The sequence below is a fragment of the Bubalus kerabau genome, chromosome 2 (assembly GCF_029407905.1).
Source record: "Bubalus kerabau isolate K-KA32 ecotype Philippines breed swamp buffalo chromosome 2, PCC_UOA_SB_1v2, whole genome shotgun sequence".
NCBI classification, from domain to species: Eukaryota; Metazoa; Chordata; class Mammalia; order Artiodactyla; family Bovidae; genus Bubalus; species Bubalus kerabau.
This window is the reverse complement of record NC_073625.1, coordinates 165,577,217-165,593,932: the sequence shown is the minus strand read 5'-3', so window position 1 is coordinate 165,593,932 and position 16,716 is coordinate 165,577,217. Positions and strand designations below refer to the sequence as shown.

The following is a 16,716-nucleotide window of genomic DNA, read 5'->3' as shown; positions in this document are numbered from 1 at the left end:
AAGATACAATCACGGGAAAAGTTAAATAATGAGTTTTATAATATTCATGTTAAATATAGTATATCTGCATAATTGTTCAAAAAATAAGCATATGTGAGTCCTTCAACACCTTTTTTTAAATTATGAACATCTGACTATCAGAAGTTGGAACCAGTGATCTAAAAGAACAAGTATAAGATTTAAAGCATTTGACTTATGCCAAAAAATAAACTATTTCACTTAGAAAATGACATAGATATTTGGCTTACCTAAATGCATAAATTCAAAGACCCAAAACTTAATCAACTGGAAATTGTTGTTTTGTACTTTCAGATTCAGTCTTTCAGAGGCCAAATAAAATATGTAATGCTGTAAATATTTTGTGAAGAGGAAACCAGAAAAATAACTCAACCTCTTAGAAAACTGATAGCTAATAGTTGGCCAGGTCCTTTTCTTTAAAAAAAAAAAGGGGGGGGGGAAATGCTATTTTTCAAAAAGCTTCCCATTTTCCCTACCTATAGCCAAAAAACAAAGGAGAACATCATTATTTGGAACCATTAAATATTTCAGTTTTCCAATAATGCTCAGTCTGTGAGTATCCTCAACAGTGGGTGCTCACAAGCCTGCTATCTCAGAGATGAGTGTGGTTAGCTCCTCATTTCAGTCCTAGATATCTGGTCATCAGAGGAGAGGAAGTAGGGGTACATTGCTTGCTTAATTCATGTGAATATGTTTACACTGTACCACATCAAAAGAGAAAAAGACAAAGCCATAAAAACTAAGCACTAATGAGTTACTAAATAAAATATTAATATTAAAATTCTAAACCACACTAAATGTAACAATAGCTAATATATCCAGTTTGCTTAATAACTAGTTTTAAATATATAAACACTAAAAGACTAATGCTAACAGAAAAGCTTAAAGTGTTCTTTGGAATGGAACTGCTTCACAATGTTGCAATACTTCTTATTTGAGGAGTAAGTTTAAACACTTAGTGATGAAAACTTTCTTGCCCCACTGGCTCCATACAATAAAAACCTAGTATCTGGACTGCTCTAAAAGTCTATAAATTGTCCTTTAGAAAAAAGAATCAAGTTATTTCTACCATTAGAATCTCAAGAAAAACTCTGGCTACATCCCTCCAGAGATTGTGATCCACTGATACTTTTCTCTAAGAATCACTTCTCCATTTAAAATCAAGGAAAGAGAGGCAATAGAAAAAATACATACTAGAAATTATATCCTTCAAGATTGTTTTTAAATTCTACAGAAGTGAAACAGAACTATACAAAAGTAAAACATTCATAATGAATTCTCAAAAAGAAAACCCAAACTACAAAATAATCTTACCTTGGATGTTTATCTGTATAGTCACAAATCTAATAAATTCAAGGAAAAAGACATGCTGTTTCCTACATTTTTTAGAGCATGATAAGATATGTGATAAGATGCATGCATACTTAGCATGATAAGATACAAAACTTATTTGCACTTATATCACACAGACTGATTTGAAAGTAAATTTCCAACAATTTTTTTTCTATGACTAAACTTTTGCCTAGCATCTTAAATCAGTTCAGTTCAGTCACTCAGTCATGTCCGACTCTTTGCAACCCCATGGACTGCAGCATGCCAGGCTTCCCTGTCCATCACCAACTCCTGGAGCTTACTTAAACTTATGTCCATAGTGTCAGTGATGCCATCCAACCATTTCATCCTCTGTCGTCCCCTTCTCCTCCTGCCTTCAATCTTTCGCAGCATCAGGGTCTTTTCAAATGAGTCAGTTCTTCACATAAGGTGGCCAAAGTATTGGAGTTTCAGCTTCAGTATCAGTCCTTGTAATGAATATTCAGGACTGATTTCCTTTAGGATGGACTGGTTGGATCTCCTTGCAGTTCAAGGGACTCTCAAGAGTCTTCTCCAACACCATAGTTCAAAAGCATCAATTCTTCAGTGCTCAGCTTTCTTTATGGTCCAACTCTCACATCCATACATGACCACTGGAAAAACCATAGCTTTGACTAGATGGACCTTTGTTGGTAAAGTAATGTCTCTGCTTTTTGATATTCTGTCGGGCTTGGTCATAACTTTTCTTCCAAGGAACAAGCATCTTTTAATTTCATGGCTGCTGTCACCATTTGCAGTGATTTTGGAGCCCCCTAAAATAAAGTCTCTCACTGTTTCCATTGTTTCCCCATCTATTTCCCATGAAGTGATGAGACCAGATGCCATGATCTTAGCTTTCTGAATGTTGAGTTTTAAGCCAACTTTTTCACTCCTTCTTTCACTTTCATCAAGAGGCTCTTTAGTTCTTCTTCGCTTTCTGCCATAGGGTGGTACCATCTGCATATCTGAGGTTATTGATATTTCTCCCAGCCATATTGATTTCAGCTTGTGCTTCATCCAGCCCAGCATTTCTCATGATGCATTCTGCATATAAGTTAAGTAAGCAGGGTGAGAATATACAGCCTTGTATATTGTCAATATACAATATACAGTATATTAACAATATATTCCTTTACCATCAGTAAAATCTGAGATTCATATTATTTGATTATTTGATTCATTTGGGATCTGGCACCCCAAAATAATGTAAATCATTTGAATAGTTAACCAGAAATCCTTTCAGTCTTTTTCTTATTTTGTATCAATCCAATTCACTTACTTTCTAAGAACATTTTGCTAGAATAACTTATACCTACTGTATTATTACAAACATATATATAGCCAAATGAGAATTCGAGTCTCTAAATAAGAAAGATACTGGCTTTTGCATTGTTTTTATTTGTAATAAAGATATCAATTTTTAAAAAAAAGTAAAAGTCTTGACCTAGAAAGATGAATGTTCCACCCAAATCTAGTGCCTCTGTATTAATTCTCAATTAGAAAAATATGACCCCACTATTAGAAAACAAAAGATAGTAAAAGATTAATAAGATGAATTATTGGCACCACACTACATTTTAGATAACTCCGATTTTCTTAAAGCAATGTAAAGCAGATTCCGTCATACAGATTTTAGCATATATATGGTTCTTTTTCTTTATACATCTAAAACTTATAAGATCATATTTGTAGCAAAAAAAATATGCTTCAATGAAATAATCAGAAGGAAATTATTCTAGACAGAAACATTAGCAGTTTCAGTCCAAAGTTAGAACATACCATAAGCAGCAATCCTTTTATATCAGAGTTGTGAAAAAAATGTATATGGCTGCATTTCTGAAAGATCTTACATGGAGATTACATGACAGTTACTCATATCAGAGGACAACTTTCGGGGGGAAAAAAGGCAGAGATGAGAAAGCAAAAGACCAATGAAATAAAAGTACAGAAGTAATAGTATGGATTACAAAGGCTACCAGAAAATATATCTCCAGCAGATGAGTAAAAAGTTTGAGGAAACATAAGTGCATCTTACATGCATATGCTCTCCTGACAGCAAACTGCTTTTACACACACTATAATTATTTAAAGAAAAAATACAAGATGTACTGTGAGTTTTCAAGTGGCTTCATAAACTGTCCAATCTCAGTATTGACTTCAGTATATATCTATCATTGTCTTCAAATGAAGTTTTAAGACTCAGAAAAGAATATACTTACAGCTCCAAAATTCTAAAGGGTAATGAAATATTGAGTTATATTACCTCTTTATCATCAGAGGAAATAAAAACTAGGAGACATAATTTAAAAGGCTCCCAAACCAATCCATATCCATATTTATTAAGCATAGAAAATCTCACAATCTTTGGTCTACTTTCCTCCCAAAGAGGGCTACATGACACTGTTAACAACAATTATTACTATAATACTACTTCTAAATTCAAAAGCAGGAACAGAACTTCACAAGTGGGAATCTTGAAATTTCTCTGTTTCTGCTTTCTCATTTTCCAGCTTAGACAATGAAGGCTTAGCTGAGCCGAGACCAGTGATAGAGGCAGCCTTGGGTATGGTGCTAGCAGATACAGAAGAACTCTCTAGGCTGTCCCAATTCCCAAACACACACACACACATACATACACGCACACAGAGATTTGTACTATGCTGGTGTTCCATATAGCCAGTTTGTAAAAGACCTTTCATTAAATACAGTCTTTTATCCCACAAATATACTATTATTACTTCTAACCCTGGACATTGCTAAATATTTACACTGGCCCACTAAGAACTCTGACTTCTCAGGGCCCAGTCTTTATGATTCTGGCCCATCCCTTCATGGGTATATATACATAAACCGGGAGAGATATGACAGGCTAATAATTTCTGGAAAATTATTGACCTTGACCAAAAGATAGAAATCCATTTCTAAACTCTAATACCATCTAGCCCAGTGACACCTCACTACCTCTTCATTGAAGTTTTAGTTAGAGTCACCAAGATAGAAACCCACTATTCCACTCAAGCATGTGAGCATAAACCAAAACTATGATTAGAGATAAACATCAGAGGGAAGAAATATTGTGACTAGGAGATGGGCAATTACAGGGTCATGAGAACGCTCTATCGCAGCTGTTACCGTGTCCCTGCCTAATAGCAAGAGTAACAGGCTCAGAGCCCGTCTGTCAGGCCGGCTGCCAGCAGTCAAGGCAGATAGGACTGGAACCACACATTTGCTTCAGGAGCTTTCTCAAAATTTCTAATCTCACTTATAAGACAAAAGAATTTTAAATGACAACTGCAGAATTTCTTTGACTGGAGAGACAATTGCTGATTTACCATTATTAAAGTGGCTTCTTGGCCTATTAAAATTCTCCTGCAGGGTCTGGTGACTCATAAGGCAATTGCCAGAAATTCTGCTGAGCACCTATTAAGTGCTCAGCAGAAACCATGGTTCCTGCCTTAAGAAGGGAGTAGACAGGGGTCAGCCTGTTATGAGTGTTTTCTGGAAGGAAGAGTGGGAGGGAGGTAACCAGGCTATGGAGGGACCTAGATGTCAGAATGAACCCTGTGTCACACAGCAGGCCCTGGAGCCGGTGACCTGATAAACAGAACTGCCAGGTCAAATACAGGACTCCCAGTTATGTCTGATTTCAGATAAACAACAAATAATTTTTTAGTGTTTAAGTATGTTCCAAATAGCGCATGGGACAGACTTTACTGGAAAAACATTCATTGTTTTTCTGAAATTTAAATGTAACTGGGTAACCTGCCTTTGGTTATAGCCAGCCTGGAAGCAAAGTGTTCTTCTAGCAGGAGTGACCTAGCAGCAGTACTGAGGAGGCATTTGTACTGTGGTCAGGAGAGGGAAACAAAACAAGGCATTCAGAGCATCTTGAAAACCAGTTGTCTTCTTTTTCATTCTTTTTCTCTACAATACTTTCTTCTTTAACATAATTACATCTTTTATCTGACTTGAAGCTGATTTTTGCCTCCTCCCCTTTCCCCAGAAGACATTTGGCAATGTTAACCGGGGGGCGGGGGTGGGGTGGGGGGTGCAGAGAGGGGGCTGATTGTTTTAGCTGTGGGAGTGCTCCTGGCATGCAGTGGATGGAGGCCAGGGGAGGCTGATCAACCCCCTACAATGCACAGTTCAACCCCCACACACAGGATGACCCAGCCCACCTGTCAAAAGCACCAAGCTTGAGAACTCCACTTTAAGCAAAGATAAGAAAAGTCTCATTCCTGGCCAAAGTCCTTGGCTTTCACAGGCTCTTACACCTCCACACACACAGTTTACAATTTTCTACAAACCTCAAGTGCAAGACAGTACGTCCCCATTACACAGCATTTATTTGGAAGGACCACCACTGCCATCAAAAAAAAAAAAAAAATTCTGGGCTTTGCAGCTTCAGCTGACTCATGCTTCACATTTTACTTGAATTCTAAAGAGCTAAAAAACACATATTTAGATCAGCCACAGAAAGAATTTAGTTTACATCAGTGAAAGCATTGCCACACTCCCCATGGGGTCTGCCAAGATAGACAGGCTCCGTTCTCCTAAAGCAGATCCTTTGCTACTCCTTATCTTCTTTTTTTTCCCCCACCTCAAGGCTTTGCAGTCAGAGCCTGCACATGTTTACTCTCTTCCTTTTTCTCAGAAACATATTGTTTTTTTCAAGTCCCGTAGGCTTTCTCCTCAGTCCCTGCCTTACTAGGCCCTGGGGGGTTCTCCCTTTGCACCAAAATTACAAAAGTTCAGTTCCTCACTGGTCCCTTGGTGTAAGTTACCCAGGATCACAGCACAGAAGGAAGGAAACTGCAGCGACAGATCATTTTGATGTTTCCATTATCACATGTATTCACCCAGAGGGATGGTTAAACCCAGGACTTGAAGTTAGAAACAAAGTTCTGAAGCAAATCTCCTCTGCACTGGTGTATACCCCACTGCCAGGGTGGGGCTTCTGCTTTCTTGTACTGTAAGAATGGGCCAGGGGAAGATTAGAAGAGGCAGTCCCCACTGCCATGACACTGGCTGTGCACTTGAGGTTGCAGTAAGGACCATGAGCACAGTCGTGAGACAGGGGCTTCCTGATCACGTGTTACGTGGGAGTGCAGGTCACTGAAAAAGATCACCCTCACCTCGTTCATCTCACCAGCCTCCTGGAGCTCAGAGCCTCGGGAGATGTTACAGGAGTTGGCCCTTTGTCTCTTGGGCTTTGAGTTAGATGTGACTTTTTAGACTCTCTCTGTCTTTTGCTCTATGACCAAGGCCTCTTTTTAAGAAGACAAGTGACAAAAGAAAGCATGCATAAGATGTGCTAGGAAACGCCTAACTAAGGATTAATAAAGGCTGGCCATGTTTGGCCTTGACTGAAAGCAAAGTTTTCTCTCAGACTGGTTTATATTTAGCTTCCTTCTGTTCTTTACAATTGGTAAAACCAGCTCGAGCAACACTTCTTTTGAAGTATTCCAAGGCCACAAGGAGAAGTGAAAAAGAGCACAGGATTTAAAGCAAGAAGAACCCAGCTCAAGTCAGCCACTTACAGGGCTGCGTGCCCTTGGGCAAGTTCTTTTATCCTCTCTGAGTTTCAGTTCTTTTATCTGTAAAATGGGGATAAAAATATCTAGCTCTTAGCAAGAGCTCTTTGTAAAGTCTAAGACTTTATGTAAATGTTAGTTCTTATTTTGAACCCGTTGAGGATGTAAGGTCTTTGTTAAATAACAGGTTATATAGAAAGTGTCATTAATTAGAGTTTCAAGATATGAATCATGGTCTCTGATATACCATTGTTTCTGCTGCATTTCTGTCAGCTGTCTGAAGTTACCTTCTCTAATATATTAGCAAATTCAGGAATCACCTCTCTCTCTACCATTCCTAGCAGGCAGGGTTCCAGCTTGGTTGGAACATTCTCACCTAGCATGCTGCCTCACATGGCATTCCATTCTGCTAGAAAATTCTGTGTTGATGAAATGTGGACAGATAATGTTGGGAAGATAAATGAGTAACATTTGTGAAAGTATTTGAACTCTTCAAAAGAAAAGACTCACACTGATTCCAGAGATTTTTGTTACCATAACTGGAATTTAAAATATGACATTTTGGTTGATTAATGTCTGTTCTGACTTTTTTGTCTCTTGGCCTTAGGGGGGCTGAAAGAAAGGGTCCACAGACTCTACTTTTTTTATGAAAGGAAATAAGCTAAGTGCATAGTAGAGGTCAATATCTAAATATGCTAGCCCATCAACCACTACTACATGGTACCACCACTCTCCCCACAAGCATCCTTAATCTCCACCCAGGTTGGGAGGGAGGGGCGGGGGTCACAGTCCAGCCTCTGTAGAGCTCTGCACTCTGCACCTCCAATCAGACCATGCCCACCTGAAGCCCTGGGAAGAGAATCAATCGAGTAACCATGTTCTAGGTGTTATGCAATCTGCTAAGGATACAAAACAAACAGCCAAGAATCCTTCTCCCCAGCCACCACCCCACCAAGAGCTCCACTAGAGGACAAACAGATGCAAAAACACATGATGAGAGCACAGAGTGATAGGAACTCCGATGGAGACGTGAGCCCGCACAAAGAAGAGGGGCAGCTTTGCAAAGAAGGTGACATTTAGACTAAATTTGGAAGAACAACAGCAATTCCCCTGGTAAACAAAAAAGGTAGGATTCCTACAAGGGGAGAAGGACACCCAAAGTCATGGAGGTAAGGAGAGGCAGGGAACAGAATGAAAGCAGTTCAGGGCCACTTGGCTTGGAAAGAAGGTGGGGATGCATGGCAAGTGATACATGGCCAGACTTCATGAGAGAAGGTGAGAGAGCCATTCAAGGATGCGGTGATGAGGGGATGGTCAGAAGGTGAGTGAGGAGGTAGATATCAAGATGAGAGAGCAACTGAGGACAAGGAAAGCCAAGTCTGAGACACAAACTAAATGTTCCTTTAATGGGCACCAGTGACAAGAGCAAAATAACAGCTGTTTTAAGTTAACATCAATCTTAGGTATTGTTTCAGCATCAGAGGCAGAGCAACTGTTTGCAAAAGTTGTCTCTGATGGCTTAGATTGCACTTGGTTATTGCTTTGAGGAAAGGAAACCAAACATTTTTATGTGGCCCTAATGACTTCCCTGGTGGCTCAGACAGGAAAGCATCTGCCTACAAATGCGGGAGACCTGGGTTTGATCCCTGGGTCAGGAAGATCCCCTGGAGAAGGAAATGGCAACCCACTCCAGTACTTTTGCCTGGAGAATCCCATGGACAGAGAAGCCTGGTAGGCTACAGTCCATGGGGTCGCAAAGAGTCGGACATGACTGAGCGACTTCACTTCACTTTACTTCAATGGTAGTTATGACTAAATGGATAAGTTGATCAATCAAAAGAGATAACAGATCACAAGTAAGCCTCTTCGATTTTGCCAGATAACTCAAATGTTACATTATACCAATAAAAATACAGAGAGCCTTTGAAGATCATCTGACATGCAGGAAATCAAGAGATAATGACAATAATCTTGTCTTAAATTGCCTAAAATCATCACAACTTTTCACATTTGGAACTAATCGTAAAGAATTTCCTTTATTCCAGATTTATGGAGATAAAGTAAATATAAGGTGTACAATGTGATCATTTGATAATATAAATACTGCAAAATGTTTAATTAATTTACATACTATCTCACATAATTGTCATTTTGTTACGGTGAGAACACTGAAGCTCTACTCTCATAGCCATTTTCATGTATTCAATGAAGGCTTGCTATCTATAGTCACAATGCTGTACATTACATGCCTGGAACTTATTAGAATCTTATTTCTACTAACTAAAAGTAAGAATTCATGGCTTAAGGTGGGGTTGGAAAGCAGAAAAGAAGAAAAGCCTGAGGAAGGCAGCTAGAGAAGGAATAAGAGTTCTTTAGGATCAGAGGTTCTGCCTTACAGAAAAATAAATAATAAAAATTTCCTTGGTTGAATCAAAAGTTAAGGAAACTGTAGAATTGTAGGAAATATGCTGTTGATCTAGGGCTTCCCTTGTAGCTCATTCGGTAAAGAATGTGCCTACAATGCAGGAGACCCAGGTTCAATTCCTGAGTTTGGAAGATCCCCTAGAGAAGAAAATGGCAGCCCACTTCAGTATTCTTGCCTGAAGAATCCCACAGACAGAGGAGCCTGGCGGGCTACAGTCCATGGGGTTGCAAGAGTCTGATACGACTTAGTGACTAAACCACCACATGCTGTTTATCTAGCAAAAAAAACCTAGTACCTCACCATGTTTCACATCTCTAAAAGACGGTTTTAAATGTATTCTGAGTATTGTGCAATGTTTACAGAGTATTCTGATTTCAATTGGCAATAGACCCTATACTAAGGGATGGAGAGAAGACCCAACTCTAGTATGCTGGTTAGAATAAGATTAAACTACAGAAACAGTACCTTTAGATAACAACAGGAAAGACTGCACACAGTATGAGAAAGCACATATTATTTCACCAGTTTGGAAAAAGGGGAAGTGAAACCCTGAAATTTGAGTTCAAGTTTCTGTCTCAAAACTCTAAGAATAATAAGTTAGTTCCAAGAAACTGATTGCATCATTTCAGTGGACCAGACCAGAAAATCAGGCTTGAGATCATGATTTATAATTCCTTTTAAATTTTCAAATTTACCACTTGGTTGGTGAAGCATTCATGCTTGGGGAGCTGAAATTCTTAAAGTCTTACAGTCATGCCCTCATCAATTCAAATTAAGACTTTACTAAACTGGTTTTAATATTAGAGCAAGGAGTAAGGGAAGTTCCTACTTTTTAAAAAGTGGAATTATTCTGATGTCATCACCAACCTCACAGTTTTTCAGGCATATGTACAAGACAATTATGTTGCCAAAGTATGAAATACAGCTAGTTTCATAGCCAGAATGAATTATGTCTAATTCTCCTGCAGTAAACAATCAGATTCACCAATCTGTATTCTCCAGACAGCTAAGTCAAGCCTTGCTTTTCAAGTGATTCAGTGCACACTGGAGACTTTACAGAACAGGAAGGAGCTGCAGGCAGAGCCCTTCTCCCTGAGGAACTGAGTGTAGGGGCCAGGAGGGCAACTTAAGGTGATGCTGCTTTTAAGAAAAAATAAATAAATTAGTACTTACTACTTTCCTTAATTCTGGGATTGAAATGTTCTGCATTTTGAAATAAAATAAGTGTTCTCTAATTTTTCACTCTAAAAAAAATCTCCCACCCTAACTACACTCCTCCTTGAAATTGTCCACTCTGGTGGCTCAGATGGTAAAGTGTCTGCCTACAATGCAGACACTGGGTCGGGACTATCCCCTGGAGAAGGAAATGGCAACCCACTCCAGTATTCTTGCCTGGAGAATCCCTCGGACAGGGGAGCCTGGCAGGCTATACTCCATGGGGCCACAAAGAGTCGGACACGACTGAGTGACTAACATGCAAATTTTACTCCAACAATGATTTAAAATAAATGTAAGTACCTAATTCTCAAATAATGTGGTAGAAAGAGTGCTTATCATCCTCAGAGTTTCAAAAATATAGTTACTGAGTAACCATTAAGTGGGCTTCCCAGGTGGCACTAGTGGTAAAGAACCTGCCTGCCAATGCAGGAGACACAAGAGACAAGGGTTCAGTCTCTGGGTCAGGAAGATCCCTTGGAGGAGGGCACAGCAACCGACTCTAGTATTCTTGCCTGGAGAATCCCATGAACAGAAGAGCCTATGGGGCTACAGTCCATAGGGTCAGATACGACTAAAGTGACTTAGTATGTACACACAACCACTGAGCAACACCCCCTGCATTAGGCCCTGGGAACACTGAGATAAAGGACAGGAAAAGTCACTGAGAACTTAGAGGGTAGCTAATGGTACTGACACAATATGACTCACTCTGTGTATGAGACAAAGGGAAGCTCAGCCTGGGCGCTTGGGGAGGCTGTTAGGGAAGACATCCTTCTACCAGAATCACTTGCATTGTGTGACTAAATTCACTGCAAAATGGGGCTGGGCACTGAATAAGATTAAGACACTAACCCGAATTATGACTTATACGTCTTCGACGTCTTAGAAATAATGGACAGGCGTCTGTTGGTCAGTGTGCACTTTATTTCTTCACTCATATACCACTCTTTTGCAGAACACCCTAGCTAAAGGTGCCGTGAAAAAACTGGCCTCGCTGTACGGCACCACGTACACCTATGGCCCAGGAGCTTCAACAATCTGTAAGTCTTGGCTTCAGAACTGTGCAAAGGCAACAGACGGTCCCCAGAGTCTTTCCTTTCTATCATTTAAAGCATGTGACTTTTGCCTGAATGTGAATGTGTTATAACACATGTAATCAGTTTTCTGTTTAGAAGACAAAAGGGGGCAGGGAATATCCCTTTCAACTCATGGACACATTTCTCTGTAAACATCTACTGAGCATCTACCCCCATGCCAAGTCCTCAAGGGGTGCCCATGGATAAAGGAAGCCAGGACAGAGAGAGAGCAAGAGGGAAGGAAAAGGGAAGGAGGGAGACCAGAGCAATCTTCCAAGAGCCCACAGCAAGGAAGCAGGAAGAGTTCATGGCCACACAGGTGCAAAGTGCTGAGACAGAAGGATGTACGAGAACAGAACACACCCAAAGACTAGCCAATACACCCCACAGTATCAGGAACGGTTTCCCAGGACGGTGACACAGAAGCTTTATCTGGAAGGACAATTGGTGGGGAAAAGCAATAGAAGGAAGGTTTTCTTGGCTAAACAGATTGAAGTTTCAAAGGGCTACTTCAGGCTTAAATTGTTTTCATGGGGCGCAAGCAAATGGCAAAAGAGTTAGTTATAGGCTGGCGCCCAGGGCCTTGGGTGCTACAGTGTGATTTCACTGAGAAGGAACATACTGCAGGTTCCATTTCTAATTTCTACATATATTTGCCTTTGCATGATTTTTTTCTGCCCCAGGCCTTAAAGGACCAGAAATATAAGGGAGAAAATGGCCAGCCTCACCATCAATGGCCTTCAATGCAGTTGGAGAGGCTCCAATCATGAGGGTTTTTTTTTTTTTTTTAAGCTCCATGTAGAATACAGTTTTCTGTATTCTTGTCCTTTATTAAACTTCTCTGTGTCAGATGGGGTATACTATTTTCTTAAGGGGGTTCTATTAGAAATAACTCATCTATTCACATACTGTGAACTTCATAGAAGCTTTATTCAGGCCAGTTCAGCGAGGTTTCTTTTTCCATTATACCATAAGCCCTTGGAGGGCAGGGGCCATGTCTTTCCTTTGTCCTAGTATTTCCAAAGTTGAGCACATGGCCTGCTGCTCAATGAAAACTCTACAACTGTGGACTGAATGAATGAATGAATGAGCAAGTGACTGAATAAATGAATGACACCATAACTGTCACTGAATGAATAATTGAATGATGTCCAATCTATGCCAGGCCATATGCTGGAGCCCAAAGAAACAAAAATGAAGACCCAGCTCTGCCCTTAAGCTGCTCCAGTTTCATCATTCAGTACAGTTTCAGCGAGGCTCAGAGTCCTCTCCTCTCACCAATTATCATGCAGTTTCCCTTATTTTTCTAGAAGATACACATTATTTTCCCAGGAACTATATATATGTTGTAAACAAATCACACACTATGTGATAGTTTACCACAGCATAGAAGCACACTGAGTATATAAATATATAAAACTGATTACATCCTGAAGTATTAAACACATCACTATTACCATGTAGAGCTAAGAGGTAATCTTACCAAGAGATAAGATTGGACTAATCTTTAAAACAGCCCCCATAGCTTTTGTGATCTTGATGACTAGAAAATTTCCCTACCTGTACTATTTTGTTCAATGAAACATTTGTAATTATAAAAGAAAGCTGGCATGATTTTAAATCTCTTTCCTAGATTTAAATTGTTTTCTCCCCTTTGATTTGCTCATTTCAGATCCTGCTTCTGGGGGCTCTGATGACTGGGCTTATGACCAAGGAATCAAATATTCCTTCACATTTGAACTCCGGGATAAAGGTAGATACGGCTTTGTCCTCCCTGAATCCCAGATCCAGCCAACCTGTGAGGAGACAATGCTGGCCATCAAATACGTTACCAGCTATGTCCTGGAACATCTGTACTGAGCCAGAGTGCTAAGAGCTTGATTTCTGAATATTCTCTCTGTTTCTCTTCTATCCTGAATTCCTACTTTTGTGGGCCTGGAGGTTTTTTTTCCAGATCCTCATCTTTCTTTTAAGCTTCTGGGTCTATTATGCTACTTGGATCTTTAATATTGATCATAATAAAAATGAATCAGGATAACTGAAAAACCTGACAGACTGTCTGCTTCTTTGGGGGGGAAAGATATGAACAAATGACTAAGCAAGCTGTGCACAACCAATGAGGTAGGTCAGCCTACAAGGAGTTGAAGTCATTGGGGTACTGACAATCACAGCAGATTGCAGAGATGTCCAGGTTATAGTGGGGGGCTGATGAGGAAGAAGTAGGAGAAATTTAGGACTGTAAGATATGGTATAGGTGAGATGATCCCATCATAGTTTAGGTTTCATGTCAGCTCATTCAAGTTATTTTCTGAGCTGTAGTTACTACATGCCAAGTACTTTGCTAAGCAACTGAGGACCGAGCAACACAAAAGAAAGAAAACATACCTGCCCTCAATGGTTGTATAGGCCATTTGAGATGACAGACATGAAACAAATAATGATTTAACTTATTATGTAAACTAAGATCATGGCATCTGGTCCCATCACTTCATGGCAAATAGATGGGGAAACAGTGGAAACAGTGGCTGACTTTATTTTTCTGGGCTCCAAAATCACTGCAGATGGTGACTGTAGCCATGACTGTAGCCAAGCCTACTCCTTGGAAGGAAAGTTATGACCAATCTAGACAGCATATTAAAAAGCAGAGACATTACTTTGTCAACAAAGGTGTGTCTAGTCAAGGCTATGGTTTTTCCAGTGGTCATGTATGGATGTGAGAGTTGGACTATAAAGAAAGCTGAGCGCTGAAGAATTGGTGCTTTTGAACTGTGGTGTTGGAGAAGACTCTTGAGAGTCCCTTGGACTGCATGGAGATCCAACGAGTCCATCCTGAAGGAGATCAGTCTTGGGTTTTCATTGAAAGGACAGATGTTGAAGCTGAAGCTCCAATACTTTGGCCACCTGATGCGAAGAGCTGACTCTTTTGAAAAGACCCCGATGCTGGGAAAGATTGAGGGCAGGAGGAGAAGGGGACGACAGAGGATGAGATGGTTGGGCAACATCACCGACTCAATGGACATGGGTTTGGGTGGACTCCGGGAATTGGTGATGGACAGGGAGGCCTGGCGTGCTGCGGTTCATGGAGTCGCAAAGAGTCAGACATGACTGAGCGACTGAACTGAACTATTATGTAATAGCTAGTGATTTAATTTATATTATTGATCTAAAGTAGAGGAGAAATCTCAGGAAGTGCTGAAAACTGTAGAACGATTATCTGGATGAATGGAGTATGATTTCTAGGCACTATTAACTATGCAGAAGCTATAAGAAGAAAGCCAGAAAGGGTGGAACTCAGAGAATTGAGGGAAGATGGGGCAGGTGTAAAGGTTGAGGAGAGAGTTAGGGATCATATCAGGCAGGTTTAGAGGTCAGGTTAAGGATTTGGAACACTGGTCTAAGAACAAAGAGAAGCATTTTGGATCCTTAGAAGATGGATCCAAAAAATACTGCTGCAATTTGTGTCAAAGAGTGTGTCTATGATTTCCTCTAGGAGTTTTATAGTATCCAGTCTTACATTTAGGTCTTTAATACGTCTTGAGTTTATTTTTGTATATGTTATTAGAGAACGCTCGAATTTCATTCTTTTACAAGTAGCTGTCCAGTTCTCCCAACACCATTTATTGAAAAGACTGTCTTTTCTTCATTGTATATTCTTGCCTCCTTTGCCATAGATAAATAAGTAAAGGAGAAAGGAACAAATGGGACCTAGCTAAGCTTAAAAGCTTTTGCACAGCAAAGAAAACCATCAAAAAACAAAAAGACATCCAATGAATGGGGGAAGATATTTGCACATCATTTGACTGATGAGGGGCTAATACTGAACATATATAAAACTCAACAACAAAAAAATAAATAAGTGGGTTAAAAATGGGCAGAAGAATGAAACAGACATTTCTCCAAAGTGGAAATGCAGACAGCCAAGAGAAACATGAAAAGATGCTCAACATCGCTAATCATCAGGCAAATGCAAATGAAAACATGAGATAAACCTCACACATATCAGAATGGCTAACATCAGAAAGAACACAAATAACAAATGCTGGCCAGAATGCGGAGAATAGGGAACACTCCCACACTGCTGGTGGGAATGTACACTGGTGCAGACACTGTGGAAAACAGTATGGAGGTTTCTCAAAAAACTGAAAATTGAACTACCATATGACCCAGCAATTCCATCCCTGGGTATATATCCAAACAAATATAAATGTGAAATGATACATGCTACCTCCGTGTTCACAGCAATACAATTTACACTTGCCAATATACTGTAGTGACCTAAGTGTCCACCAACAGATGGAAAAATAAAGAAGATGTGGTACATATATACAACGGAATAGAGCTCATTCATAAACATTAATGAAATTTTGCCATTTGCACCAACATGGTAGATATGGAGGGCATTATGCTAAGTGAAATAAGTCAGACAGAGAAAGACAAATACTGTCCAATATGACTTATATAAAAAATAAATGAAAAAATACAACAAACTAGTGAATAAAACAAAAAACTCATGAATAAAATAATAAAAAATACAACAAACTAGTGAATAAAACAAAAAATAAATGAAAAAATACAACAAACTAGTGAATAAAACAAAAAACTCACAACAGACTCACAACAGAGAACAAACCAGTGGTTACTAGTGGGGAGAGGGGAGCGGGGAGGGGTAATATAAATATAGGAGGAAAAGGTGGTTATTATGGGATGATATGAAATCATGTGTGTGAAATTTCTGAAACCTGTAAAACAGTATAGAATTTAAAGAATTTTTCATTCAATTAAAAAAGAGCAATAAGTGACTATCCTGGTGGTCCAGTGGTTGAATCCATGCTTCCAATGCAGGTACATGGGTTCAATCCCTGGTTGGAGCACTAAGAACCCACATGTCACAGAGCACGGCCAAAAATTAAAAATATAAATAAAAATTTTAAGAGAACAATGAGCAGCCACTGAAGATGTTAAATTGTAAATGACATGATCAGAGTTTTGGGTTTAAAAAAAAAAAACACCAGTCAGGCTACAGTGTGGAAAGTAAATTGCAAGTGAAATAAGAAGGTGCCAGGGACCCTGACTGAACCAGTTGGGCCTAAAATAA

At 39.6% G+C, this 16,716-nt stretch overlaps 1 protein-coding gene and 1 long non-coding RNA gene across 3 annotated transcripts in view; one reads left to right on the top strand and one right to left on the bottom strand.

Moving 5' to 3' along the window:
- Positions 1-13,481, top strand: part of CPB1 (carboxypeptidase B1) — a 36,286-nt gene extending 22,805 nt beyond the window's left edge. The window contains exons 10-11 of the mRNA XM_055569398.1: positions 11,501-11,585; positions 13,294-13,481. Coding sequence (XP_055425373.1) covers positions 11,501-11,585; positions 13,294-13,481 — 273 coding nt within the window. The remainder of the gene's footprint in view (positions 1-11,500; positions 11,586-13,293) is intronic.
- The window catches only part of LOC129644059 (uncharacterized), a 202,455-nt gene that overhangs the window by 95,761 nt on the left and 89,978 nt on the right, over positions 1-16,716 (bottom strand). The gene's annotated exons all lie outside the window — the stretch shown is intronic.